The sequence below is a fragment of the Panonychus citri genome, unplaced genomic scaffold (genome assembly GCF_014898815.1).
Source record: "Panonychus citri isolate SS breed McGregor unplaced genomic scaffold, ASM1489881v1 Contig00116, whole genome shotgun sequence".
NCBI classification, from domain to species: domain Eukaryota; kingdom Metazoa; phylum Arthropoda; class Arachnida; order Trombidiformes; family Tetranychidae; genus Panonychus; species Panonychus citri.
The window spans coordinates 332479-360180 of NW_026515521.1; the positions used below are offsets into that span (position 1 = coordinate 332479).

Below are 27702 nucleotides of genomic sequence, written 5' to 3' on the forward strand. Positions count from 1 at the left end.
TCGCTTTTTTCGTCGACGAGGTTTTTTCTCCTCGTAAACGGGCGAAGCTCGAACCATGAGAGCAATGAGAACCACTATGTATATTATCAGGACAACCTGAAGGAAGGAAAGTGAAAAAAGAGATTAAAAGTTTATCACATGTAGATTATATTCAAAGGAATAAGAAGATTTATATCTTGAACCACCATGAAATTAGTTTCATCTCATAAGGTGAGGATAAAGAAGAGAAAGAGAGAAGTGAAAAAAAGACAGAGAGAAAGAGAGGAAAGTCTAATGGAAAATTTTCCATGACAGAGATTATGATGATGGTTATGAATTTTTTTCTTCTTTAAGTTATATAATAATGATGAAATTTCATGATAATGTATTCATGATTATCAGGCAACCATGAAACCAGGGATAAAAATACTTGATTCATCGTGAATCTAAAGGTGAGAAAAAAATGAATTTTTTTCATCTTCTTCCTAATGTAACCTTAATATGAAAGTTTCAGGTATTGGGTGACAATCATCATTTTCATGGTTACGATTCAGATGGATTGGAAATTACAAAGAAATTGAGTTGAAAAGAAAATGAGAAAAAAAAACTTTAGAAACTTTTTTTCCTTCTCCTTGTCGAAAATCAAACTTCCTGATGATTTTGAAACACAACTCAATTCAACTGAGAAGTGAATTATTATTATTATTAAATTGGAATGAAATGAAATGGAAAATGAATTGTTAAATTAGTTTGTATCATTAGTCATCATGATTAACAATTAGTTAAAAGATTAAAGTTCAATTTTAAGCTTTTTTGTTCAGTTTCAATTTCAATTGAATTGAATTTTTCACTAGAACGATAAACCTTCAGGGAAATGATTTATTTTCAAATTTAAATTTCATCAAAATCAGCCTTTCAATTAACTTTTAGTTAATTGAAATTGACTGTTCATTAATTCATAATAATCACCATTATCATGACTTTGATTAAATTACCATTAAAACTAATTAAAAGTTAATCAGATCTTTATTTAAATTACTCTATACTTTGATTAACTCATCAGATTGACGGTAAATTGTTTACACATTTGTACTTTAATCGTAATCAGTTAATTTTTTTTACATCTCCACAATTAACATAAATTTCAATATCAAAGCTTAAATTTTGAGTGGGAAATTTAATTATAATCAATAGTTGAACCATAATAATAACTACAACATGTACATGTACATTGTTAATTATGATGATGATGATGATTTTAACACTCATAGTAATCAAATTATTCAATTGAATTGATCAACTAATTTATGCTGACGATTAGAAACAAAAAGTTCAAGGCTTCATTAACCATTTGTTACTGAGTTTCAGTTAGTTGGTCAGCTAATCAACTCTACTGGTCAACTTTTTTTAATCTAACCAATAGTTTGTAAAGATAATCACTTTGTAATGATATTGATCCAAATTGAAACTTTCAACTTTATTGGTTATTAGATTCATATTCTTGACTGTTCAGTAGTCTATCAGATGAATCATGACAATGGTCAGTCAGTTGTAAATATTACATGATTCATCAGTATTCAGAGGTTTATATTATCATGTTAGAAACAGAGATTTAAGTTAATCGTTAAATTTACCATGTTTGATTGGATTAACTGTTAATCCTTCTAGAAAATTGTTTCAACATAACTTTAGGAATAAAAGACTGAACCAACTGACCATTAATTGACCACAATAATGTTACCTGTATACAAGTAACTTATTTTTGTCTAAGGTAAAGCTGAAACTTAATTTACTAACCATTACATTAGATTGGCCAAACTAATCTGAATTAATCAGTATTTATTGTGATACATTGAATAGTCTCACAATTAATGAATTAGAATCTGTCATCTTGATAGTTACTACACATGATTAGATAATCAACTTGCTAATTGTTTCCAGTTACTTGGACAGTATGTTGACATTTAATAATCACAATGTTGCTCATTATCAATTACTGAGATATTATTAACTCAACAGAATGTTGAAGATTAACTAAATTATTGGTTAACTATCATGAGAATTGATTGAGATAAATAATCAATTGATCACATGGAATGGTAACAATTAACATCTATCCCATTGTTAATAAGATGATAATCAGAGTCCATTGGAAGTTTTTTTCTTCCTCAAAATAGAACAATTTTTTTTTCTTCCATCTTGTCCAAACGAAAATGATTACAAGATGATAACTGTTCACATGAGAACTGATAACGATCATGTTATTTCATTTTCTCTTTGTATTATTATTTCTCAAAGTTTCGATAACAAAGAATAGTCAATAGGACCTAAGGGAATATTTGAGTTCCATCTTTGTGATTGACTTTTCCCATCTCTCTTTTATCACCATGAGAGTATCATGATGATAATCATCATCATTCTAGCTCTCAAGATCTCGAAATCTATTCTTTATTTTACTCTTTTTCCATCTTCTCAATCAATTTCTATTCTTATTCTCATTTTGATTCCCTGTTCTTTTCATTGTGATCATCTTGAATTCAGAACATAAATACTTTTTCTATTATTATATGTAATAGTAATGACAATGTTCCATGATACTTGTCATCATCATGGAGAACATGATTTCCTCCTCCCCTCTGATTGTTTATCTTTGATTCTTAGATGATGATCAACCGATTGTTAAGAATCTCAAGTATAAATTGTTTGCTCAACTCGAATTGATTTCCATTGATAATCATTATCATAAAAAGTTTACATGGAAAATAACTAGAAAATTCTTACTTCTAATCATAAATTTATTCTCATAATGAATTCTGAATCAACCATCTCAGACAAAGAGCGAACTGTTAAATGATTAGATAATCATAATGTGTATCATTCAAGGTTTAGTGTTTCAATGATTCTGCTGAAATTAATACCATGAGTTTCAATGAACCTAAATGATTGATATCTAAATCAATCTGAACTTGATGAAATTTAATCACGTTTTTCACATCATAATAGTTTTTGAAGGTTGGCTATTGACCTAGTAAATTGTATGACACACAAGAGAAAGTCCATCTTACCGCTATGTACACAATGGCCTCCCGCGATTGGGAGGATAAACTTCTCAATGATTTCTCCTCGATTCGAGTCATATAATGTGGATGATGTAAGGAAACGTTGGCACTCGGAGAAGGTGAAATTTTGATCCTTTTAGCTTTCGGGTTGACAATAAGTCACCCGGAACTCGATATTGATATGAAAGGTTACGATTATTTAACAAAAAAAGAGAGAAAAACAAATCGATATGTTGATGAATCCAAATGAAATAATCCTTTGATTAATAGATTAACTCAATTCACAAATTTAATCCATTGGCTTACGATAACAATTAGTAATGATAAAAATTTAAACTTTTCTGTTGCTGTTTTTCACTAGATGTCAATGGGAACACTTTGGTTTTCATGATAAAAGTTCATTGATGATTGTGCATGAACTGAATAAGAAATACTGAGAGAAATTTTTTTGTTCACTTTCTCTCAGGAGAATCTGAATCTAATTCAAAACAAAGAGATGAAACGTTCAACTTAGAGATTATGTTGATGATGTAACAGAATTATATCCAGTTGAGAGTTTAAATCTTTGGAAACATTTTGCTTATCATTCAGAATTGATGAGCTCACAAGTTTAGTAACATAATCTTACAATTCTGAGATTCAACAATATTCTGAGTGAGTCATGATAACAGATGAGATTAGAAGATGTAGCTTTCGAATAGTTATAAATTTCGAAAATTTTTTCGCTTTCATGGTGATTCTTCAGAACATTCTAATATTCATCAACTTGAATGATTTTCTATAAATATAAAGAGATAGAGGAAGATTTGCTAACAGCAATTCGAGTGCTAGAACTAGAACTGAATGAGAGTCTTAGAGAACATTTTCACTATCATCCTTTATCATCCTTACTTTCTCTCTTTCATACTCAATCTCACACTTGCTCTTCCAATACTGAGTCTCACCTTCACTCATACAGTACATCACTAGAGCCACCTTACGGTTTTGATATGTTAGAGATTTCGATCGATACTCTAACTTGAAATTTCATTTATCCTTATTCTCTCTCTCTTTCCATTTTACCTGGTTAACATATTGTTATTACATGAATTTCGTCTCGAACTTATGTTCATTGGTCAATGCTTACATTTATAAAAACTCTTTATGGAAGATATTTTCATGACGATGAACATGATAATGATGATAATAGCTGAGGTTCTGCAATATTAATGTGCTGGTAAATTTCATGTTGAACACAAAATTGTCTTGAAATATATTTAACCACCATTATTATCATTTCCCTTATGAAATAATATAATAAAAAAGAAACTGTAACATTTTTATAGAGGTAAAAAAGAGGCAGGATAGGAAAGTTCTGTAGTGAATTCGATAAAAGATAGTTTCATTTAGCATAATGATAATTTACAGGTAATCATTATGGTAGATTATACATAACATGAAAATTATTATCATCCATTTACTTATAAATTACACTGCTCAAATTATTCTCAAAGTCTTTGAATTTGTCTGTGTTTTGCTATGACGAAATTCGGACATGAGAACTTCAGAGGTCATTGTTTTTTACTACTAAACTGTTCAGCTATAGATCAAGTTATCATCTTTATTATTACCATTTGCAGTACATCGATTAATATTTTCGTCACAAAGAGACATTTTGTTAAGAAAAAAATAAACATTGATTTATTGCCTAAGCATCTGATCTGCAATTATTACTTATGTTGCTATTATTAATGATACAATGAATTAATATCTTTAAAGAAATTTGTAGGATAACAGTTAGTATAATGTTTATCAAGTGACCTTGAGATCTTTGAAGGGATTTAAATGATTTCATGCAATGATGGCAGTGAATTTGAATTCCTGGTATCTTCCTATGTGCTCCAACAAACTATTGCTACGGCCAAACTTTTCGAGTTGTCGGTTTCATGTTACGAGTACCCACATGTTTGATAGCCATTAGAGGTTGAAGTGTTATTTTCCAATTTTGTTTTCATTTCTTTATTAATTGTTGTTGCGTCCGATATTTTTCCATTTTTAATAAAATTGAGCTCGAGAGTTCTTGCATCTCCTTTCTCCAGTGAAATTTTAACGTCGGTGACCACATTACCCGCCACGATGCCATAAGTGAAAACAATCCAATTTTGATTATCAAACACATTGAATAATGTGAAATTAAAACAAATTGTTAATTTCGTTTGATGAAATGAAAATTTTAATTCGTCATTTTATAAATACGCACTTGGATCTGATGTCAAATTAAATTTTAATTCTGATTAATTGCACAGTCAAATTGAGCTTAGTAAATGCAATTTAAAGTTAAGCTAAATCTCGTTTGGTGAATTCGTCCCTCATAATTAGTGTTTCACAATATCGACAACAAGTATTTGTTGATTTTAAGTGTTACATTTAATTATCGACTTAATTAAACAACTAATGTGATGGTCATAAAACTAATACAAGTTTAATTAAATTTTCATTCACGATTAAAAGAGAAATTATTGATTTGGAATTTACTTAATTATATTCGTTAAACATTTATATTGTTTTGTAGATATTTAGTACATTTGTTAAATTACCATTTCTACAAAAGATTTTCACAGTTACAAGTTTTTGAAAAAAATATCGAGATAATTTTTTCACCAATTCTTAAAAATCTAATCAGTTTGATATCATCATGGTTTTGTTACCATACAACTCTCTGGTTATATCTGGTTTATCTGGTCGCTACCCTGAGTCTCGATCTTTGGAAGAGTTTTGGTCTAATTTGGTGAATGGACATGATGTCGCTACTATTGATGACCGAAGATGGCCAACCAGTAAGTTTTAAACTTCGTTTTAAGAATATATTAGTATGTTTGATAATAAGAATTCCATCCGTTTCTCTTTCTTTACCATTATCAGCGATACTTAATGTACCTAAAAGGTTAGCGAAGGTTCCAAATATTGACCTTTTTGATGCAGAATTTTTCAAACTACCTCCGGTAACTGTATCGGAAATTATTCCAACAATTCGTGTTATGCATGAAGTTATATACGAAATGTTCATTGATGCTGGTGAGTTTTTTTTAATTCTTTTTAACCTTGAGAAAAATCACTAATTGTATTTATGAACAAAACGAAAGGTTTCGCTCCTGATAGTTGGCTTGGTTCAAAAACAGGTATTTTCGCTGGTGTTAGTGAGCGGCTTATTGTACACATTGATGGGGCCCCAATTTTATTAGGTTGCCCTGAGAGCATAAATTGGCTGAGTTATGTGTTTGACTTCAAGGGTCCAGTCCTTGAGGTGGACACTGCATGTGCTGCTGGTGCTTCAGCTTTCGATATTGCAACAAGAAGCATATTGAATGGTGATTGTGACCAAGCGATTGTTTTGGGTCATAACCACTGCTTTTTCCCTTTTATCGCTCAATGTTTCAATGAATTTGGAATGACCAGTAGTGATGGTAAATCAAAATGCTTAGATGCAAGTGCCAATGGTTACCTTAGATCTGAGAATATAGTTGCGGTTTTAATCCAACGTAAATTTCATGCTAAAAGAATATATGCAGAATTTTTAAATCTGCAAGTGAATTGCGATGGTTTCACGAAAGAAGGTATCACCTTTCCACGGCTTGAAGGTCAAATAGACCTTTTTAAACGATTGTTTAAAGATATTCACTTAGATCCTACAGACATTGATTATGTTGAAGGCCATATAACAGGTACTAAGGCTGGAGATCCAGTTGAATGTAAATCGCTAATGGAATCAATGAGACCCAATTCAGACAAACCTCTACTTCTTGGTTGCCTAAAATCGAATATTGGTCATGCTGAAGGTTCTGCCGTTCTAAATGCGATCTCGAAAGTCATTAAGATTTTCCAAACTGGAGTAATTCCTGCTAATTTACATTTCAAGGAACCAAATCCAAATATCGATGGACTAATTAAAGGAGTAATCAAACCAATTCTGGAAAATACAAGATTCAATGGAGATCATATTATGGTAAATGCGTTCGGCTTCGGTGGAGTTAACACTTCTATTATTTTACGGGCAAATTCTAAAAGAACGGAGAATATTGACCTTATTTTAACCTCTAATAGAATACCTCGTTTGGTGAACTTTAATAACCGAACTTATGAAGGGTTGGAAGCTATTGTTAAATTTGCCACCGATCAAAAAGGATCATTAACGAAATACACTTTGGCGCTTTTGGACAATATGAGTAAGATCAGCTCATCGAGGGGATTCAATCACCGTGGATATTTACTGTTGGACGATGAACAAACAATAACTCATCATACATTAAAACGAAATGTAACAACGGACGAAATGTCCATTTGGTTCATTTTCTCTCCAATTTTTAATGTCTCTTCAGAATCATTTATTCAACTGTTGGAAGTTCCTTTGATCTATTCAAGAATAAGATTAATACAATCGAACTCTTTGCGTTCATTGGGAATTGATGTTATCAAAATTATCGAATCGAATCAACAGGATTTAGTTTCCTTCTTAATTTCGTCAATTGCAATTCAAATTGCTCTTTATGATCTATTAGCTAAACATTTGAAAATTAAACCCAAAGGTATAATTGGTCATTCGATTGGTTTAATTGCTGCTTCTTATGCTGATGGATGTATAACTGATGTAGATGCTCTGTTAATCGGTTATCATATTGGTGTCGCTTGTAAACAATTTAAAGGAAAAGGAGCAATGGCTTATGTTAATTTACCATGGAGACAAATCAAAGAGATGAATTTTGGTGGTATTGAAATAGCTTCAAATGAATCTGAAGATTGGACATTGGTCACTGGTATCGAGGATGCGATTAAAAAGTTCATCTCATCAATTGGACCTAATGTTAAGACAAATATAATTGATACTAAAGGTATTCCTTTTAATTCATCTCTTCTTGCAAATGTATTGCAATCGATTAAGTTTGAAATTGACAAGTTTCTCTGGCCATTGGAAATCTCGTCGAGATTGACTGCTTGTGATGATAAAGAATTTTACAATTTGAATCTGAACGGAGATCGTATCGTTGACGGGCGATTTTTCTCTGCCTGTGTAACATCACCATGTAATCTGAGTGATACACTTGAAAAACTTGAATCAAATTCTGTACTCATCGGAATTGGCTCATACTTTGAGACGTTAAAACCATCAATCTTCTTACTTAACAATCAAGAAAAGTTAGTAACTGTAAATAACTATGAACAACCAATTCTAAGCCTTTATAAAGCAATTGGTCAATTGTATCTTTTTGGTTTTAATCCAGTGATTGAATCACTTTATGATCAAATTGAATATCCAGTTCCAAGAGAAACTCAGCCAATTGGTCATCTAATCGCATGGAAACATGAAAAGAAATGGTATGATGGTAAATACGACAAAAACTCAAAGAAAATAACTCATCTAACGAAAAGTATCGATATTCTTGATCCAAATTGGTTATTTTTGAATGGTCACCAGGTAGATGGCCGAATATTATTTCCAGCAACAGGTTATCTTCATATAGCTTGGCAAATGATTTGTGCAATTCTTGATATGAAGCCTGATGAGAATCCAATAGAATTTTATCAAGTTCAAATTCATCGAGCAACACAATTTACGTCAGGTTCAAATGAAGTTAAGTTCGTAATTAAGGTTAATGAAGATCTTGAAAATTTCCTCATCTACTTGAACGAGAGTAAAAATGTTTGTATAACTGGAAAGTTTCGTCTTGTTGATAAACCAACAATAGGATTTCTACCTGTTGATTATAAGAATATCAAAGAAAACACAGAGATAATTCTTCAAAAGAATGATATTTACAAGGAATTCAGAACTCGAGGCTACGATTATTCAAGATCATTCCAAGGTATTGAAGAAGCTTCTTCCAATGGAGATTGGGGTATGGTCAAAGACACTGGACATTGGATTAGCTTTTCTGATGCTTGTTTACAGGTTTCGTTATTGGCTTCGAAATCCCGTAAGCTGATTGTTCCTGTTTACATTGATTATGTTTACATGTTTCCACCAGAAACATTCAGTGCCTTCAGCGATGAAACAGTTACATCAGGTTCTGATTCTACTAAAAGGATTGGTGTTTATTTCAATCAAGAAACGGGAATAGGATCCACGAATGGATTCATTCTGAAAGGTTTAGTTGGTGAAGCAATTAAAAGAAAGGTGAACATTGCTAATCATCAAATTAGAAATTTTCATCATATTCCATTTACTTCTAATCATAACTTGATGGCAGAAGAAATTAACAGACAACATGAATACAGTTCTCAGTGTATGCAGTTGATTGAAACTTTAGAAAGACTGAAACTCAAACAATCCGATATTATTGTTGATCATGACGATGAACATGGATCAAAGTTCAGTGATGGCTCTGAAGATTCTTCTAAAATCTTGAAACTTATACTTAAAGAAACTATCGAAATGCTGAAATCTCAACGAGCTGACGACGCTGTTGGTGATTTGGACATTGATATAACTTTGAATCAGATTTATGACAAATATTCAGAGACTCTAATGAATGATAATCTTTTTCATGAACCGGAAACTCTTTTATTTGACCAAATAACTAACATCGTCAAAAGTAATTCGATTAAAAATTCAATCGCTATTATATTCTACAATTTCCATGATCAGTCAACTGGCTATCGCGTAGAAAACTTCTTCAATCATTATGGATTCATGACTTCGAGTTCATACCGTAGATCCGATTCAGAGAGCTTTTGAATGAACCAAAAAACAATTCGAGTGCTGATAAATATTCAGAAGCAAAATTGTCAGATTTTTTAATTGTTCGTGACAAGTCAACTTATCTCATGTACAAAGATACCGAACCTGAGGTAAAATGCAATCAATACGACCCATTGTTGAAGAATCTATTTGATTCACTGAAAGAAGGTGGATTTTGTCAAATTATGACGAGAACTAAATTAAGACCAGTTGAACAAGAATGGAAACAGTTGATTGGAAATAATCAACAGATCAACTTTGATTTATCAACATTAAAAAGTATCGCAACCGATGCTGGATTCACTTGGATATGTCACAAGGAGATGGTCGATGAAGGATATTGTTCAGTTCTACTGAGACGTCCATTCGCACCTAATCCAGATCAACAGGTAACATTTATCAGAGTGAAACTTGATAATAATTATGATTGGATTGATAAGATAAAAGAATTGTCTAAAGATAAGAATCATAAAATCTGGTTAACTGGAGGTGGTTATGATAATGGGTTAATCGGCCTAATCATGTGTCTATTCAAAGATCCTCAATATAATGTAAGATGTTATTATGATCCAAGAAAAGGAGATGATGAAGAGATAATTGTTCCTGATGATGTTCTGAAGAGCGATTTGATAATAAATGAAATTGATGATAATGGAGAGATTGGATTGTATAAAAGTAAACTTATCAGTCTTGAGGATAAACAAATCGAAACGAATTCTTGTTATGCTGATGTCAAAACAAAGGTGATCTCTCAAGTTTACGATGGTTTCAATCACATCATAGCAATTGGACCCATATTCCTAAGGATAAGCTCATCGAAGATCATGAAAAGATAAAAATCTATTATGGGTCTTTGAATTTCCGTGATATTCTCGTTGCAACTGGACGAGTTCCTCTCCGTTCATATCCCCTTTATGATAGTGATCACTATGAGCCAACGATTGGTATTGAGTTTTCAGGTATCAATTCATCTGGTGAACGAGTTATGGGTATTTGTAGTTCTAGTGGATTAGCAACTTCATCGATAATCCAATCAAATTCATCTCGTATCCTTGTTCCAGAAAATTGGACATTAGCCGAAGCTGCAACAGTTCCTGTTGTCTATTTAACAGCTTATTATGGTTTAATTTCTAGAGGAAATTTACGCTCTGGTGAAAGTGTTTTAATTCATGCAGGTTCAGGAGGAGTTGGTCAAGCAGCTATTTCGATATGTCTATCAAGAGGCTGTCAAGTATTTACTACAGTTGGAACACAAGAGAAAAAGGACTTCATTAAGAAACGTTTTCCTTCAATCGATGAGGATCATATTGGTGATTCTCGATCGACATCATTTGAAGATATGATTATGAAGATGACCGATGGTCGAGGTGTTGATTTGGTTTTAAACTCACTTTCTGATGATAAACTAAAAGCTTCAATCAGATGCTTATCAGATTTCGGTCGCTTCATCGAAATTGGCAAATATGATATGATCCAAAACACGAAAATGGGTAAGTCTGGGCTAATATTACTACTTTAATACTTTGTTTTTCATATTTGTGTATTAATAAATGTATCCAAATAGATTCACAATTCATAGATTTCAACAAAACGTTTCATGCTTGTTGCTTGGCATTTCTGCAAGATGATGTGTTCGTCAAGATGATTCCTGGTCGGATAAAAGTTTGGAATAACCTCATTGAGATGTTGAAAAAGGAATCGAATCAGGTGAAGTTGTACCTTTACCGACAACAATATTCCAAATGAATCAGCTGGAAGAGTCATTTCGGTTCATGGCAACAGGGAAACATATTGGTAAAGTTTTGATTCAATTGAGAGATGAAAATGAAGATCCAAATAAAGTTAAACTTTATCGTTCAATTGGTCAAACATTTTTCAATCTTGAAAAAACCTACATAATAACTGGTGGACTTGGAGGATTGGGACTCGAACTTGCCTACTGGATGGTATCAAGAGGAGCAACTAATCTGATTCTCACTTCACGTTCTGGTATTAAAACAGAGTATCAAGAGTATATTTTGGGAAGGATGAGAAACAATGGTTACTCTCGGGTGAATATTATCGTCTCAAATGAAGATTGTCATACATATGAATCAACCGAGAGATTAATTAATCAAGCACAAGAATCGGGTCAAATTGGTGGAGTATTTCATCTTTCTATGGTTCTAAAGACGGACTTTTCGAGAATCAAACAGCTGAGACATTCGATGAAGCTGTCAAACCAAAAGCGATCGCATGTCGTTATTTGGATCAACTAACTCGATCTTTATCCTACGATATCGATTATTTCGTATGTTTCTCATCAACAGCAGTTGAGGTTAAAAGTATTGTCCAGGCCAATTATTGTTTCGGTAATACGGCGATGGAAAATATTTGCAGGAAGAGAAGATTAGATGGACTACATGGTTTGGCTATTCGATGGGGAGCAGTTGGTGATGTTGGTACAATTGTCGAAAAGAAAGTGCGTTCGAATGCGATAGTAAAATATCTTGAGCCAATTCGCTTGAATTTAGCATTTGAATCGCTCGATAAGACGTTATGTTCATCAGCTGATGATTATCTTTTCACCATAGTTTCATTTTCTGATAACAAGAATATAACTTTATTAGGAAGTGAAACTTCATTGAAACAGAAAATTTTTCATATTCTTGGTATAAAAGATTCAACCAAAGTCGATCCTCAATCAAGTTTGTTTGAACTTGGTCTTGATTCATTGATGGCAGTTGAGATTAAACAAGCTCTTGATACCGATTACGATTATTCATTAACAACTCAGGAAATTAGAGACTTGAAAGTTTGCAAATTGAATGAACTTGAAAAGAAATTGAAAAAATCAGAGAAGAAAAAAATTAACTCTCCTGGATCATTACCTGAGTATAAAAATATTCTCATGGTTCCTCAGCATTTGTTTATCCCATTGAATCACAATGGATTTGGAGCACCATATTTTTACTTCCCTGATTTATCAGGTCAATTCAATGTGATATCTCCGGTGTTTGAATCACTATCGAAGCCGGTGATTGGCATCAGCTGGACCAAAGATTGTCAGAGCCTCGACTCGATTGACGATATTGTCAATTTCTATGCAGATTCATTGATGAACAAATATCCCGATGAAAAGACATTCAATCTAATTGGTTACTCACTTGGTGGTGTATTAGCCCTTAAAGTGGCCATTGTTTTACAGCAGAAATTGGGTCAAAACTTTTGTCAGAATCTCATCATGATGGATTCAACCCCCGAAATTATTCACAACAAGATAGAAAATGTTTATAAAAAGTACGAGGAAAGATGAAAGTACAATATTCACATATTGGACAATGGATTGTCTATCTCAGTACATTAATATCGATGAAAAAGTCGAAGTTGAATCGAAACTATTGGAACTTAAAACGAAACAAGAAAAATTGGAATTTTCGACTTCGTTTATCAATCGATTATCATCCACTGAATTTGATGTCAATCATATAAGTGAAGCGATTGACCTTTTCACGGATAAAATACTGAAAACAAGAACTTTAATTGTTGATGGAAAGTTCAATGGTGATATTGTTCTGATTCGAGCCACAGATTCGGATGAAAGCAATTCTGATTATCGACACTTAAAAGACTATGGACTGTCCAAAGTAAGTCGAACTGTAAACTATCATCATGCTCCTGATTTTCTATTATTATTAATATACTATTATTATTGTTATTCTTTTCTCTCAGTATACAAATGGATCTATTGAGGTATTGAAATTGAATGGAAATCATGACAATTTCATCCTGAATAATCAACAACAAATCACTAATCATTTTGAAGAAAACATTCAAAAGAATCGTTGGTAACGATTAACGATCCTGGTTTCCAATTGTTTCCAATGCTGATTTTTAATTTTCTCGTGATCACAAATCGTTTAAATCAATTAACTTAATCTCTGGTCAAGGTTTTGCTTAGTTACTTAGTTAATCATTTTTCTTATTTTTAGATTTAATTGCAAATCAAGTGGAGCAATTAACTTAAGCTATTTTATTAATAGTTTTATCATCGTTTTGGTTTGTTAATAGTTAATCATACAGCAATATTGATGATGGTGGTGAACAATTAAACAACAATAAGTTACTTACTTATCTAATTGTTACAAGAAAACGATTGTAATTAGTGGGTTTACATTTTATTTTATCCTTGATTAGGTGGAAAAAAAATACTTGATTGTTATTGTATTATTTTTTTGTGCTTTAATTGACTTTCACCATCATTCAATTGCTTGATTAGTTTAATCACCAGACTTGTAATTGATTGATACCAATCAAAATAGAATCATATTAATCTGATTAGAATGAGCAAATAAAAAAATTAACAACAACAAATTGTAACATTGACACAATACAATTAATGAGTTTGTTGTTTTTGATTACGTGACAGTCATCAAGTTTCACTTTATATTCACCTTGATCTTAATTGTTAATCAATAATAAAATTCAATTTGTTTAATTCATTTTAGAATAAAAAAAAAATTATTTCCAATTTTCTCTTCTTGAACTTGAATTTTCGCGCTTCATTTCTTGTGGATTTTGTTTTGATGTTTTGATCCTTTTGTTTACAATTTGGGTTCCATTTGATTTCGAGACTTATTAATATTATCGCTTTTATTAAATTGTTTCTTTTAATTAGTGAATCATCAGTAATTCTCTCGTGACTAATTAATTTGCGAATTGGGTAAGTATCTTGTTTCATTTCCATTCGAATTGATTTTATAACAATTTGTTTGGCTCATAATTGATTCTCATTTGGTATATTCACTTTGGTGTTTTCTTGGCTTCTAATTACAAACAGTTATTAAGGTTGATTAAGAGGATAAGATAAGAGTTAATGTTTACAATTTGATTGTTTTCGATGAGAACGAGATGAGGTAATCAATTGATTGTTTTTTACTTAGCAAATTGATTTCTAATGTGTTTATGTGATTTTGTGTTGTAGTAAGCAAAAAGAAAACACATCAGATGTTGGGGAGAAAAACAATAATCAAGAGAGATTTTTTTTCAATTTAATTAGAGTTTAATTGCTAAAAGGATTGTGAAAATGATTAAATTGTTGTAGAAGATGATTGACCCAAGAAAATGATGAATAGAAACTAAAAGGTAGACAGAGAGAAAGAATCATTTTTCCCCTTTTTCCTTCAACTTTCGATTCTTTGTTCATCTTGTCTCTTTCTCATTATCTCTCTCTCAATTTGTCATCATGTTGTTGTTTTTGTTATTATCAATTCTCACTTGAAATCTCGTGATGAGGAAAATGAGAGAGAGAGAAATAAAGTAGCTCACCAGTGAGCTATGAGAGTGAGAGTGAGAGTGGAAGAGGGGAGAGAATATAAAACTATCACCATCTCTCTCTCTCTCTCCATTAACTCAAGTGTATAAATAGAAAGAAAGAAAAATCTATCAATTCAATTTGTTCTTTTGGTGTTTTTTATCTGTATAACCAGAATTTCCTCTTTCTCTGTTCAATTTCTCATAATATTCACCTCATCTTCTCAATCTTCCATCTTCTTATCCTCCAGTATATTTTCTCTTGTGTTTATTAATCTCTTTGTGCTTTTACATTTTCTGTTCTTTCTCTCTCTTTTTTCTCTCTTTTTCTCTTTCCAAGGTCTTCCATTTACTTTTCTTCTCTCATCTGGTTCAAGTCATGAATTCCAATACTGATATGGTTGACAAATATGATCGATACAATTTCGACTACGACAAGAAACTTTTCTGTAATCACAGTGGTAAACAAAGAAGTAAACGAGAAGCCGAAGAACATACAAATAAACATGATCCATGTGGACATACCCGAAAATTGGAGCAAAAGTTTCACAACACTGAGATGAACAGAAGAAAAGTGAATCTAAATAAACTTTTCATCTTCTTCTTCCTCTTCTCTTTCTCCCAATTGATACAATCTAATTTTCTTGATGGTCCAACTCATTTTCATCTCCACTGATTAGCCGACAATCAATTTCCAATTGATCTTAATTCCGGAAAATCTTGTGGTTACCAATGAAAACAAAAGTGATGTTGAATTCACCAATCAATCCAGATTGATCTCATTTAAATTGTGTGTTGATCAAACAAAACCTCATTTAATTGTTTCTTATATTATCTCATATTCCCTGTGAAAGAATCAATTACAAACAATTAAAACCTAAAATAAACAATTAATAAAATGATAAAACAACACTCTAATCAAATTGGTATCATATTCAATTCTCAACCATAATAACATTAAAGATAATCACTTAATTAACACAAAAGAAAAGTCAAATCAACAATCGAAATAAAAACTTCGAAAACGAAAACCAATCATGTTTCGTACTAACGCTACCAGATCAAAGTCGAAAAGAGTTACATTCGGCTCTGAACTTCTCGTTCATTAATTCCAACAAACAGAAACTATTATCACGAGAAAAAGTCGCAAGTATAAACAAGGAGTAAATGGGAATACATGTAGATGGAAATTGGAAATGACATTAGACTTTGACTTAATCTAATTAAGTTTATTAGCCAACCGTTGATTAAATGGTTGTGATAATTACTCTGAATATGGTAATTGTAAGACTTAGACAAGGATGGTGACAAATGATTGAATTAGAATTTTTTCTGGTTGTAATCAGTGTCGCATATTAAGAACAGCCTGGAGCATCCCTATGGAGATTAAACAGTAAATTAGTTGAATACGCAATTAACTGTTAATTCGGGTTCGTTTTTGACGTAATCAATTTGTTCATAATTATGGATAAATTTGATGCGAAAAAGTGAAGCTAAATTGTTTTTAAGATGCATAAGAACAACAGAATTATTAATTAAAGTGATTAGGGTAAATCTTGTACAAGTAAATACTGCGAATCGTTGCTCTTTCTTGGCCTTTTCAGTGTTTAAATATTTTTGTATGAGATCAGTTTGTGTCCGAATGATTCCAAAGCGAAATCGAAGATAAATGCTGAGTAACTAATCGATGAAGTATATTCCATCTTTCACCTTCAGATGAGATTAGCCCTTGACCGATAAATTTCTCAGTAAAAACGAACATCGAACCCTTCTTAATTACTATTGGTGGATCAAGAATCCTCTTTGACTTTATTTCCTCTTTACTAAGATTCTCAAAGAAGGAACCAAATCAGGGGAGGTCGTAACTCTACCAACGATATTTCAAGTGAATCAACTTGAGGAATCGTTTAGGTTTATGATCAAAGCAAACAAATCAAAGAAGTTCTGGAAAGTTTTGAGATGAAAATGAAGATCCAAATAAAGTTAAAATTTATTATCGTTCAATTGGTCAAACATTTTTCGATCTTGAAAAAAGTTACATAATAACTGGTGGACTTGGAGGATTAGGACTCGAACTTGGCTACTGGATGGTATCGAGATGAGCGATTAATCTACACAGAGAGAAAATAAGAATTAGATTACTTCCTGTTACGTCAATTCTTTTTTTGAAGAAGAAACGTAATTTAAGACATTTAAATTTTCGCGCTTCTTTTTTTGGAGATTTCGTTTTCCTTTTGTTTACAATTTGGGTTACATTTGATTTCGCAATTTATTATTGTGAATCGTTTATTTTCATTAGTTTATTATCAATTATTTTCTCGATTTGACTGACGAATTGACTGGGTATGTATTAATAATATGTTTAATTTTCATTTGAATTGTTTGGTTTTATGTTTACAATTTACTTGTTTTTCTATGAGATAATCAATTGGTTGTTTTTTACTTAGGAAATTGATTTCTAATGTGTTTATGTGATTTTGTGTTGTAGTAAGCAAAAAGAAAACACATCAGATGTTGGGGAGAAAAACAATAATCAAGAGAGAAATTTTTTCAATTTAATTTGAGTTTAATTGCTAAAAGGATTGTGAAAATGATTAAATTGTTGTAGAAGATGATTGACCCAAGAAAATGATGAATAGAAACTAAAAGGTAGACAGAGAGAAAGAATCATTTTTTCCCTTTTTCCTTCAACTTTCGATTCTTTGTTCATCTTGTCTCTTTCTCTTTCTCTCTCAATTTGTCATCATGTTGTTGTTTTTGTTATTATCAATTCTCACTTGAAATCTCGTGATGAGGAAAATGAGAGAGAAACAAAGTAGCTCACCAGTGAGCTATGAGAGTGAGATTGGAAGAGGGGAGAGAATATAAACTATCACCATCTCTCTCTCTCTCTCTCCATTAACTCAAGTGTATAAATAGAAAGAAAGAAAAATCTATCAATTCAATTTGTTCTTTTGGTGTTTTTTTATCTGTATAACCAGAATTTCCTCTTTCTCTGTTCAATTTCTCATAATATTCACCTCATCTTCTCAATCTTCCATCTTCTTATCCTCCAGTATATTTTCTCTTGTGTTTGTTAATCTCTTTGTGCTTTTACATTTTCTGTTCTCTCTCTCTTTTTCTCTTTCCAAGGTCTTCCATTTACTTTTCTTCTCTCATCTGGTTCAAGTCATGAATTCCAATACTGATATGGTTGACAAATATGATCGATACAATTTCGACTACGACAAGAAACTTTTCTGTAATCACAGTGGTAAACAAAGAAGTAAACGAGAAGCCGAAGAACATACAAATAAACATGATCCATGTGGACATACCCGAAAATTGGAGCAAAAGTTTCACAACACTGAGATGAACAGAAGAAAAAGTGAATCTAAATAAACTTTTCATCTTCATCTTCTTCTTCTTCTTCTTCTTTCTCCCAATTGATACAATCTAATTTTCTTGATGGTCCAACTCATTTTCATCTCCACTGATTAGCCGACAATCAATTTCCAATTGATCTTAATTCCGGAAAATCTTGTGGTTACCAATGAAAACAAAAGTGATGTTGAATTCACCAATCAATCCAGATTGATCTCATTTAAATTGTGTGTTGATTAAACAAAACCTCATTTAATTGTCACTTCTATTATCTCATGTTCCCTGTGAATGAATCAATTACAAACAATTAAAATCTAAAATAAACAATTAATAAAACGATAAAACAAATCAACATGGGTTTCACTCTTTGAATTCACTCTCAATCAGAAAATCAATCATTTCCTTTTCTTCATTCAACTTCATCCGCAGATCATCATCATAACAATTAAGTTAATCACTTGATTAACACAACAGAAAAATCAAATCAACAATTGAAATGGAAAACAAACAAACCTTTAAGGTTAATAACCAATGGAAAAAAAGAAGCAAAAAAAACTCAAGACACAATCTAAATTCTCAAATTAACAAACAGCAATTAGTTGATGAGTAAATCACGAGAATAATTAAAAACAGTTGATTGAGAAAAAGATAAACAATTAATAAAAAAATTCTCTTTGTGTTGCTAAGGGACAACGAATGTCACATGATTAATTTAATTACGTTTCTATTTTTAGTCAACAATTTAAATTGTTTTCTTTTTTCCTTCTTGTTAATTAGGAAAAGTTTCTTTCCCAATTAAAGTTACGAAACGATAATTAATCTCGTTGTTTTAATCTGAATGACATTACAATCGTTTAATTGATTCCAGGGTTTGATAATATTTTGGGTGAATACTTGAAAAAGTGTCTATGTAATGATAACATGAATCAGTTGAATTTGATTTGGTGTTTATACACTTGAATGGTTAATTAATCAACGATGATGGAGTTAATTGTTGCAGCAGAAGCCTGATAATCAAGTGAACAGATATCAGGTTATTGAAGATTTGAAGGTAAACCAGAAAAAAATAGTAAACAAATTGAAATGAAAATCGTGAATGGAAACAAACTTTCAATTGGCTATTTACTACTAAACATATACCCTGACCCAAGCCAAGGACACAGACTAATTGTGAACAATTACCGATGTTGATTGTTGATTATTGTGATGGTTACGCTTTTAAATGATGGTGATAATGATGCTTTAGATGGAGATAAATGATAACAACGAAATTAATTTTCGCCAAACAATGGAAAACTTTGGTTAATCACGAATTAGAAAACAACAACAACAATTAGCCTAACTAATACTAATTCTCATTGACTCAATATGGTTAATTATATATTATGGAAAACAATTGATACATTGGTTAGAAAGAGAGAGAAAAAGAAATCGGAAACCACAACAATTAACCTTCGATGGTTAAACAACTAAGATGATGAGGATGCAACTATCGAGGAGAAATCATTGAATCGCCAGAGTTAATTGTTGATAGAAGTGAAAGAAAACAATTGTAAACAAAGATGAATCAACAATTACATTTGTGTCCACTGGATTAGAGGATAATCAAATCTTAATCATCTCATCGAGAAAGTCAAATGTTCAATTGGATTAAAATGAGTTACACTTTACCACCATCACCAAATTCAGCAACTCAATCAGTTAAAATGTTGTACAAACCTCATGATGAGAATGATAATCAACTTGAAATCGAAATACCCAAGAGTGAATCAGTTAATAACCGAAGGTAAGATTAAACTTAATTTTTCAATTGTTTATTATTATTAAACTAATTGTCTTAATTTCCTGTGCTCATTTAGATTCAATTGGCCTAATAGGAAAAGATTTGCCCTCGAAATTGCTTTCTATTCAATGACACTATTGGCAACCATTTTTTTACTGACAATCGTTTATATTTTAACCAAACGGAGTCTTGATGCTGATCGTAAGTGTACCTATTATAGCAACGAGTTAGCAATTAGTTGATTGTTCCAACTTGATTTAGATAACAAGTGTCCAACGGTTACCATTTTAAAGCCCAAAGAGGATAAGCTTATGCTGGTCAAGGAAGGGATAGTTAGACGGACTTATCCTGATCCATCGGATCCGTTATATGCTCTGTGTGGACCTTGTCCGAAATTGAACTGCCCTGAATGTCCGAAAGCTCCTCATGTAACTTGTCCACCATGTTTATCATCATATTCTGAATCTTCATCTTCATGTTCAACTCCAAATATTGAAACAACTTGTCCTCCTTGTCTTAACTACACCAATACAAATCAATCAAATTTTTACAATGAAACTTATCATTCAGAAGGAAATTCAGTCACAGGTAGATAAAAATTCATTCAGAATTCTGATTTTACTCATTGTCTTGATTTGCATTTACCATTCTCATGATTTGTAGCAACAACAATGGCTGATTCTTATTCATATACTGAGGATTCCAAGATTGATAACCTTTGTCTAACCAGAAATTGTATCATTCAGGGTAAGTGATTTGTTTTCTTTCTTTCAACTAAACTCATGATGAAAAAAGAACTATTGGTTTTACCTAAAGAAAACTCATAAAATCTCATTTTCTACAGAGAAAATTCTAAAAGTTTCAGTAATTCAGTTTACCTTACAATTTCTCTGGTTCTCTGAGCGTTAACAATCTTATTACTATTTTAAACATTGGAGTTTTTACTCCTCAATGTTCAGATTCCTGTGAGAATTACCATGGAAAAGAAAAGATTATGATTACATAGAAAATGGAAAAATATTTCTCGTTGGATTATCTTCAATGTTTAATATCATCATGAAGAAAAAGAATGATAATGGAAAATGATAACATTGTAACGGAAGATGAATGAAAAAAAAGCTCTTTTAGTAATCAAATAATAATAGAAAAAAAGTTGATTCTATTCAGAATCTCATGGAGAAAAAAATAACAATTTCGATAATGATGATGATGATTCCACCTGCAGTTCCATTCAATGTGTTTACCTTGTTATTCATTTTCCCTGATTCATTGATTTCCAATTTCTCATGATAAATGTTAATACAACATTTACTTAGCTCTATTATTTTAAAATTTATTTTCTCTTTTAGCCTCAGATATCCTGAAAATGATTGAACCTGAATCTGAATCAGAATCAACTCAATTCTGTACAAGCTTCACCACTTTCTCCTGCCATGGATTACTATCATCATCATCATCATCACCATTATCATCAACACCAGTAGCCTTATCATCTCGCCAATTGATTAAATCTAAAGAATCAAATCAACACTTGGATGATCAAAACAATTTCCATGGTAAAGATTCCGAATTCTCAGATCTTAAATCAATTTCGAAAAACTGTCATTTTTAATATCGAATATTTTTTGCCTCAATTTCTCTTTCTTAGCTGTTCTCATGGAAATGACTTCTTCCCATGGTGAGTTTTATATTGGCAAGTTAAATGAGCCTTTAAGAACAAAGGAACTTTCTGCCATCTTGGAACTTTTCTCTTACTATATTTTATGAATTTCCAAAGTTTTTTTATATTTATAACTCGAACTTTGTTTTCTCTTCCCTGATTCTTTTTTTTCTATACTATTCAGTGAAAGAGAAACCAGTTATTCGAGAGATTTGGAACTTTTATCAATCTTGCCTGAACGAAGGTAAATACTCCAAATATTATCAACTTCATGATAAGAATCAATTCGTTTCTCATCAATCGAGAGTGAACTTTATTTCTTTTCTCCATGGAAATATCAAAAATAACATGATACAAGTTTTATGAGCCAATGAACAATAATTGATATGTAGTAGAGTGTAAAAAGAAAAGTATATTAACTGAATCAAGGGAAATTATCCAAGAAATTGACGATTATTATTATTAATACATTATTATTAATACAATTACAGAATAATATGTTCATGTAATTAAACAGTTAAATTGTTTTTCATACACACAAAAAGAAATCAAGTACATAATCAAATTAATGTTCAATAATCATAATGATAATTTATTGAATTCCCTGTAAACTTTTCTGTTAGATTTTTCGTTTTCATGCCATTAATTAACAAGCTAATTACATGGTAATTAACAGAATGATGATTCTATGTGTATGTTTGTGTATTATGAATTTCAGATGCAATTGAACGGAAAGGCAAAGAACCGTTAAAAGAAGTGATTAATTCAATGGGCGGTTGGCCTCTCCTCGAACTTGGTTCAACATGTTTATCCTCTTACGATCTAACGGAAACCATGATAAAAACTCACCAACTTGGAACTTTGAATTCAATGATTTTCTCATTTGATTTAAATGTTTTCAACACAATTGATTCATCAACATCTTCATCAGTTGATTCAAATGATGTTACCACCAATGGAAATGAAAACATCAATATGTTGGTAAGATGGTGAGACACTAATTCAATATGAAAATGAATCTCATGATATTATTTCACTTCAGATCTCATCTGCATCTCTTGGTATGGGTTCAACTGGTCCTTATATTGCTAAAAATGGGGCAGTTATTATGAAATAATGATTGACACTGCCCTGAAATTAGGTGCATCCAAACAAAGTGCCCTCAAGTCAATGAATCAAGTTCTAGAATTTGAAACTAAACTTGCACAGGTAAATTGAATTTACAATTATCGTTACTTATTGTTTAGAATAATTCAATTTTATTTGACATGAGATTCAGGAAATTACCTGTTAAATATAAAAAAGTAACTGTCAGTATATCAAGTTAATTCAATTATCGAATTTATTTTGTTTTTTTCTCTCTATTTTCTCAACTTTTTAATAGTTTTCACTTTCACCACGACATTTATTGAATTTTCAGCTGAGTAAATTAACTAAACATGAAGATTTATCCACATTATACATAATAGATTTATCCTGAGAGTTTAATAGTTTACCTATTGGTATTCTCAGCATTCATGAATTTCAAATGCTCTCTCTCTCTCTCTCTCTCTCTCTCTCTCTCTCTCTCTCTCTCTCTCTCTCTCTCTCTTTCATTTCAATTAACTCATTTTTTTACCTGGAGATTTTTTATCAATCATATTCATCTCTTAATCTATATTTCTGAATATTGAATTAACTCATCGCTGTAACATGAATTTTTATTCAGATTTAAAAGCTGAATTTCTGGTGACATTTTCACATGCAAGCGATAAATAAATTGATGAGGTTGACAATTCTACGTCATAAGTATCATCATGTTATTCAGTTTGTTCATTTTTTAATTTTCATTTCATTGAATTTTTAACAGTTAATTGAAATAATTTACACATTAATTATAATTTGTTATTTACTTTTAGATTGCTGCTCGTGAAGAGATTAAACCAAACCAATGGACAACAATCAATTTATTTCAGATGAACATGATATTTCCCAGCGTAAGTAGTAAACATATTATATGATTTCATATCAATTCTTTGACTGTTGTAGCAATTTAATTAAATCTCAAAATGAATAAGAAAATTCGAATTGATGTAACATCGAATTTTTTTGTTGAACATTTAATGTGATTTCATGTAACTTTTTAAATTGAACAAATTCATCATCATGTTACATGTTGGGTGTTTGAAGGTTATTCTTATTTGTTATCCATTCAGTTGCTCAGAATTTTGAACAAAAAGACAGAATAAACATTTGGTTTATTTTGTTTATTCCAGAATCATCAATGGCTTATAATTCATCTTCATGGTCAAGCTAGAGAGAGAGAGAGAGAGAGAGAGAGTTATAACCATGAGAACAGATTAAACTTGTCTGAATTCATCATTGCCACCTCATTGTCACTTATTACCTTGTAATCTGAATTTTCACCATGTAAAGGGACAGATGGTTAGCAGAATCAAGGTGAGAATAGAAAGAAGAAGAGGATGAGAAGTGATGATGATTAAGATGAAAAGAATGATTAATAAGATTTTCAATACAAGTGATGCGGAAATGATAGAATCTGTCACTTTGCTCTATTCTCTGAACTTTTTTTTCTAACGTGATTTGAATTCAAGTTGTTCTCTTTTTTTTCTAATTCCCTGATTCTTTGTGCTTGTTGAAACTGGTGATTAAAAAGGAAGAGAACAAAAAATGTTCTCTGAACATTTGATTCTTTCGCTTTTTACCTGAGTGAACAAAGATGATGATGAGCTGATAATAGATAAAAATAGAAATAAACTGTTGGCCTTAAATGATTTTCCAAATGAACTTACAGTCTAAAGGAAACGAAACATCTACAGAACCAATAAACTAATGGTTCCAAAATTTTATCTCAATAATAATCTTTCAGATCGAATGGCCCAAATATTTGAAGATAATCTCTGGTTCCAATTTATCGGGTGACGAAAAAATCAACGTTACATCAATTGAGATGCTCAAGCAAATCGATCAACTTTTAACGGTCACAGATAAAAGGTAAAGATAATCAATCAGTTATCATCGATTGGTCCCAATAATAAGATCAAGACTCTCTGATTTATCAATTTTTATCCATTGAGATGATGATTAACTTATAATAGAAGTTGATTACAAGAAAATTAATCCAAATTGTTATGATTATAAGTTAATTTCCTTTGCCGTTTGTTTGATTTTCCAGTGTTATCTGTGATTATATCTTATGGAGGATAATCTTGGACAGTTTACCTCGACTTAATCGCTTTTGGAGACAATTGTATTACAATTCAATTAAATCAAACAATTATAACACCGTTAATGGTGTTGATCAACAACAATTAATCACTCGTAAGGAAACTTGTGATTCCCAAGTAATATCATATTTCCACAATTTACTACCATTGATTTATTATAAGGAGCATTTTGATTCGATTGAAACGATTAAATTTAAATCAATAGTTAATCATCTTGCTGATACAACAATTAAAACTTTACCCAAAATGATTAATAGTAATTTAAATAGTATCCTTGTTAACCAAGTACAATCAATGAAAGATTATATCAATGATATTCATCAACTTATTGGTTCAAATGAAATTGAATCAATTTTCAAAGAGGTAAATTAATCAAATTAACTTTAAATCAATAATTTAATTAATCGATTGTTTTTGCTTAATTGTTGCAGCTTAAATTGTCGGAATCTGATTATTTCACTAATATGCTTGAGATAACCAAATTTACCAGGAAAAGTTTAATGGCTTCATTGAAATCAACTGATGCTTCAATTTTGTAAGTGTAACAATTTAATTGTCTAAATTTGAATCAATTTATTGACAATTTAAGATTTAATTGAATAACCACTAATTACAATCAACCATTTTCCCTTAGGCGATATCTAATATTGGATAATAAGTTTCTCAGGCAAATGAAAGTTAATTCAAAACAATTATTGATTATTTTATCTAAAATAATTAACTCTTATCAATCATTAACTGATCTCAGGTTAGTGTATTTAATGTTAATTATTGGAAAATTATTATCACAATTAGTTGATTGTTTTGGTTAATTGTTTTTATCCAGTTTCCTCAACTATTCAACTATTGGCTTGGATATTATGTATTCATTTTTCTCATCATTACAATCAACTAATCATGGTAACCCGAGTGAATCAATTGGACCTGATAATTTGTCAACAATTAACATAATTAATGATCAAATGTCGTGTAAATTATCAAGATACAATAATTCAAATCTGGTTAACAAATCAGTTAAACGACAATTAACTATTGATTATTTGGCATACATGATTATTGAAAAGGTTTGGTTGTTATTGAATGTTAATTAATCATTTCATTCTAGTTAACTAATTGATCTTTCATATAAATTTGATTTCTTTAGTCTTTCAATTCTGACAATCAAAATAATTCAGATCTCAATCTATTTCTTCCTGGTCTTGATTACGATATTAATCAACTTTTTTACCTTAATCTTGCCAAGGTAATTATTTCAATTGTCTTAAATTTGATCATAATTGTCAGTTTAATTTGCTTGATTTCCACTAAACCATTTTGATTCTCAATAGACGTTGTGTATCAAAAACAAAGACTCGATAACAATTAAGGATGGAAAACTAATTGCTGAACCTTTAAAAAGGTAAGAGTTAAATGATTACAATTAAAATAAATTCAATGTTTCATTTTTAATTGTTTGATATCTTTTATCTTTCTCAATTATGTTTTAATTAGATTTGATTTTATCCTAAATCAATTGGAAACATTTAAAGGATCCTTTGGATGTCAATCTAACGAATCAACTAATTGTGATGAATCAACTAATGGTAACACCAAAAATCTTGTTAATCGTAACGTGACAATGGGCACAATTAAAATTGCATCATCATCACCATCACCATCATCATCATCATCATCAACAACAACAACTGAGAGCTACAAAATGATACAATCAGTAGTAAGGAGAATCATCTAATTAGTATGTTAATTAAATCGCAAGAGAAACACAATTAACGGTAAAATTTTTCTAACGATTTTAAATTGTTTTCCTAGCAACAGAAAGAAACTCATTCCAAGATTAACACAATGGTCATTGTTGATCAGCATCCAGATGACCATGTTATCATTTCCTCTTCCTCTCCAACTCCTCCTAAACCATCAGTCAAACCTAATCAACGTGAATGCACTAATTGTATTGTTAATAAATCATTAAGGATAATTGAAAAACCTCAACAGAAGCAACAATTCAAATGCCCTCTAACCAAAAGACGAAACTATTGAATATAACATTTGATTCTAAACAATAATCAACTTTGGTCACCAATTAGAGATACAAAAGTCGTTTGAACTGCGCCAACGAAATCGAAACCAGCTATCGACTGGGGCTCGACATTGGATTGATCGTGCAACTTGTTTTCTCTTTCATCTGGAATATTTGGTTTACTTTCTTCTCATCCTGATGAAGATATTCTGCTAATCATCATTAATCAGCTACCGAATTTGAATTATTCCAAGAGATCTTGATATTTGTCTAGCTTCTTATTTATCTCAATGTTGGAAAATGATTCAACTGGTATGAAGCTCATTAGCTTTTCCTAATCAGTGTCTCCATCGCCTTTGGAATATATCAGATTGAATTATGTTTATGGTCTGATTCTCATAGAATCCTGGAAATCCCAAGGATATTGTTTCCAAAATCCGAATCTTGTCAAGTTCCTCATCGGTTCCTTCTGTTTGTCATATCCATGGATAATATCTAAACATGATGATAGAGATGATTAGATGAGTTGAATAATTGTTCAAAAAAAAGCCGAATACATGGTTATTTATATACAATTATATTGGTTTAGAAAAGCCAATTCAAGATGGAA

At 31.0% G+C, this 27702-nt stretch overlaps 2 protein-coding genes and 1 long non-coding RNA gene across 3 annotated transcripts; all 3 read left to right on the forward strand.

Moving 5' to 3' along the window:
* The first annotated feature begins 4821 nt into the window (after positions 1-4821).
* LOC128390182 (fatty acid synthase-like) lies at positions 4822-15485 on the forward strand. Its single transcript, XM_053349861.1, has 8 exons — positions 4822-5854; positions 5940-6092; positions 6161-9739; positions 9787-10301; positions 10490-11240; positions 11315-11494; positions 11922-13376; positions 13462-15485. Exons 1-7 carry the CDS (start codon positions 5713-5715, stop codon positions 13043-13045), a joined length of 6444 nt encoding a protein of 2147 aa, XP_053205836.1. The 5' UTR covers positions 4822-5712; the 3' UTR covers positions 13046-13376; positions 13462-15485.
* Positions 15486-15722: 237 nt separating this feature from the next.
* On the forward strand, positions 15723-18442 carry LOC128390206 (uncharacterized). Its single transcript, XR_008325582.1, has 2 exons — positions 15723-17385; positions 18175-18442. It is a non-coding gene; the product is annotated as an uncharacterized LOC128390206 (long non-coding RNA).
* Positions 18443-19331: 889 nt separating this feature from the next.
* Positions 19332-27691, forward strand: LOC128390204 (neprilysin-2-like). Its single transcript, XM_053349883.1, is given in 20 exon segments — positions 19332-20191; positions 20265-20389; positions 20450-20776; positions 20852-20935; positions 21538-21744; positions 21837-21866; positions 22033-22092; positions 22567-22829; positions 22891-22936; positions 22939-23057; positions 23747-23824; positions 24718-24842; positions 25024-25438; positions 25507-25610; positions 25710-25823; positions 25902-26139; positions 26220-26318; positions 26404-26474; positions 26567-26789; positions 26885-27691. Coding segments are annotated over 20 exon segments (3105 nt in total). The 5' UTR covers positions 19332-20042; the 3' UTR covers positions 27113-27691.
* Positions 27692-27702: the final 11 nt, after the last annotated feature.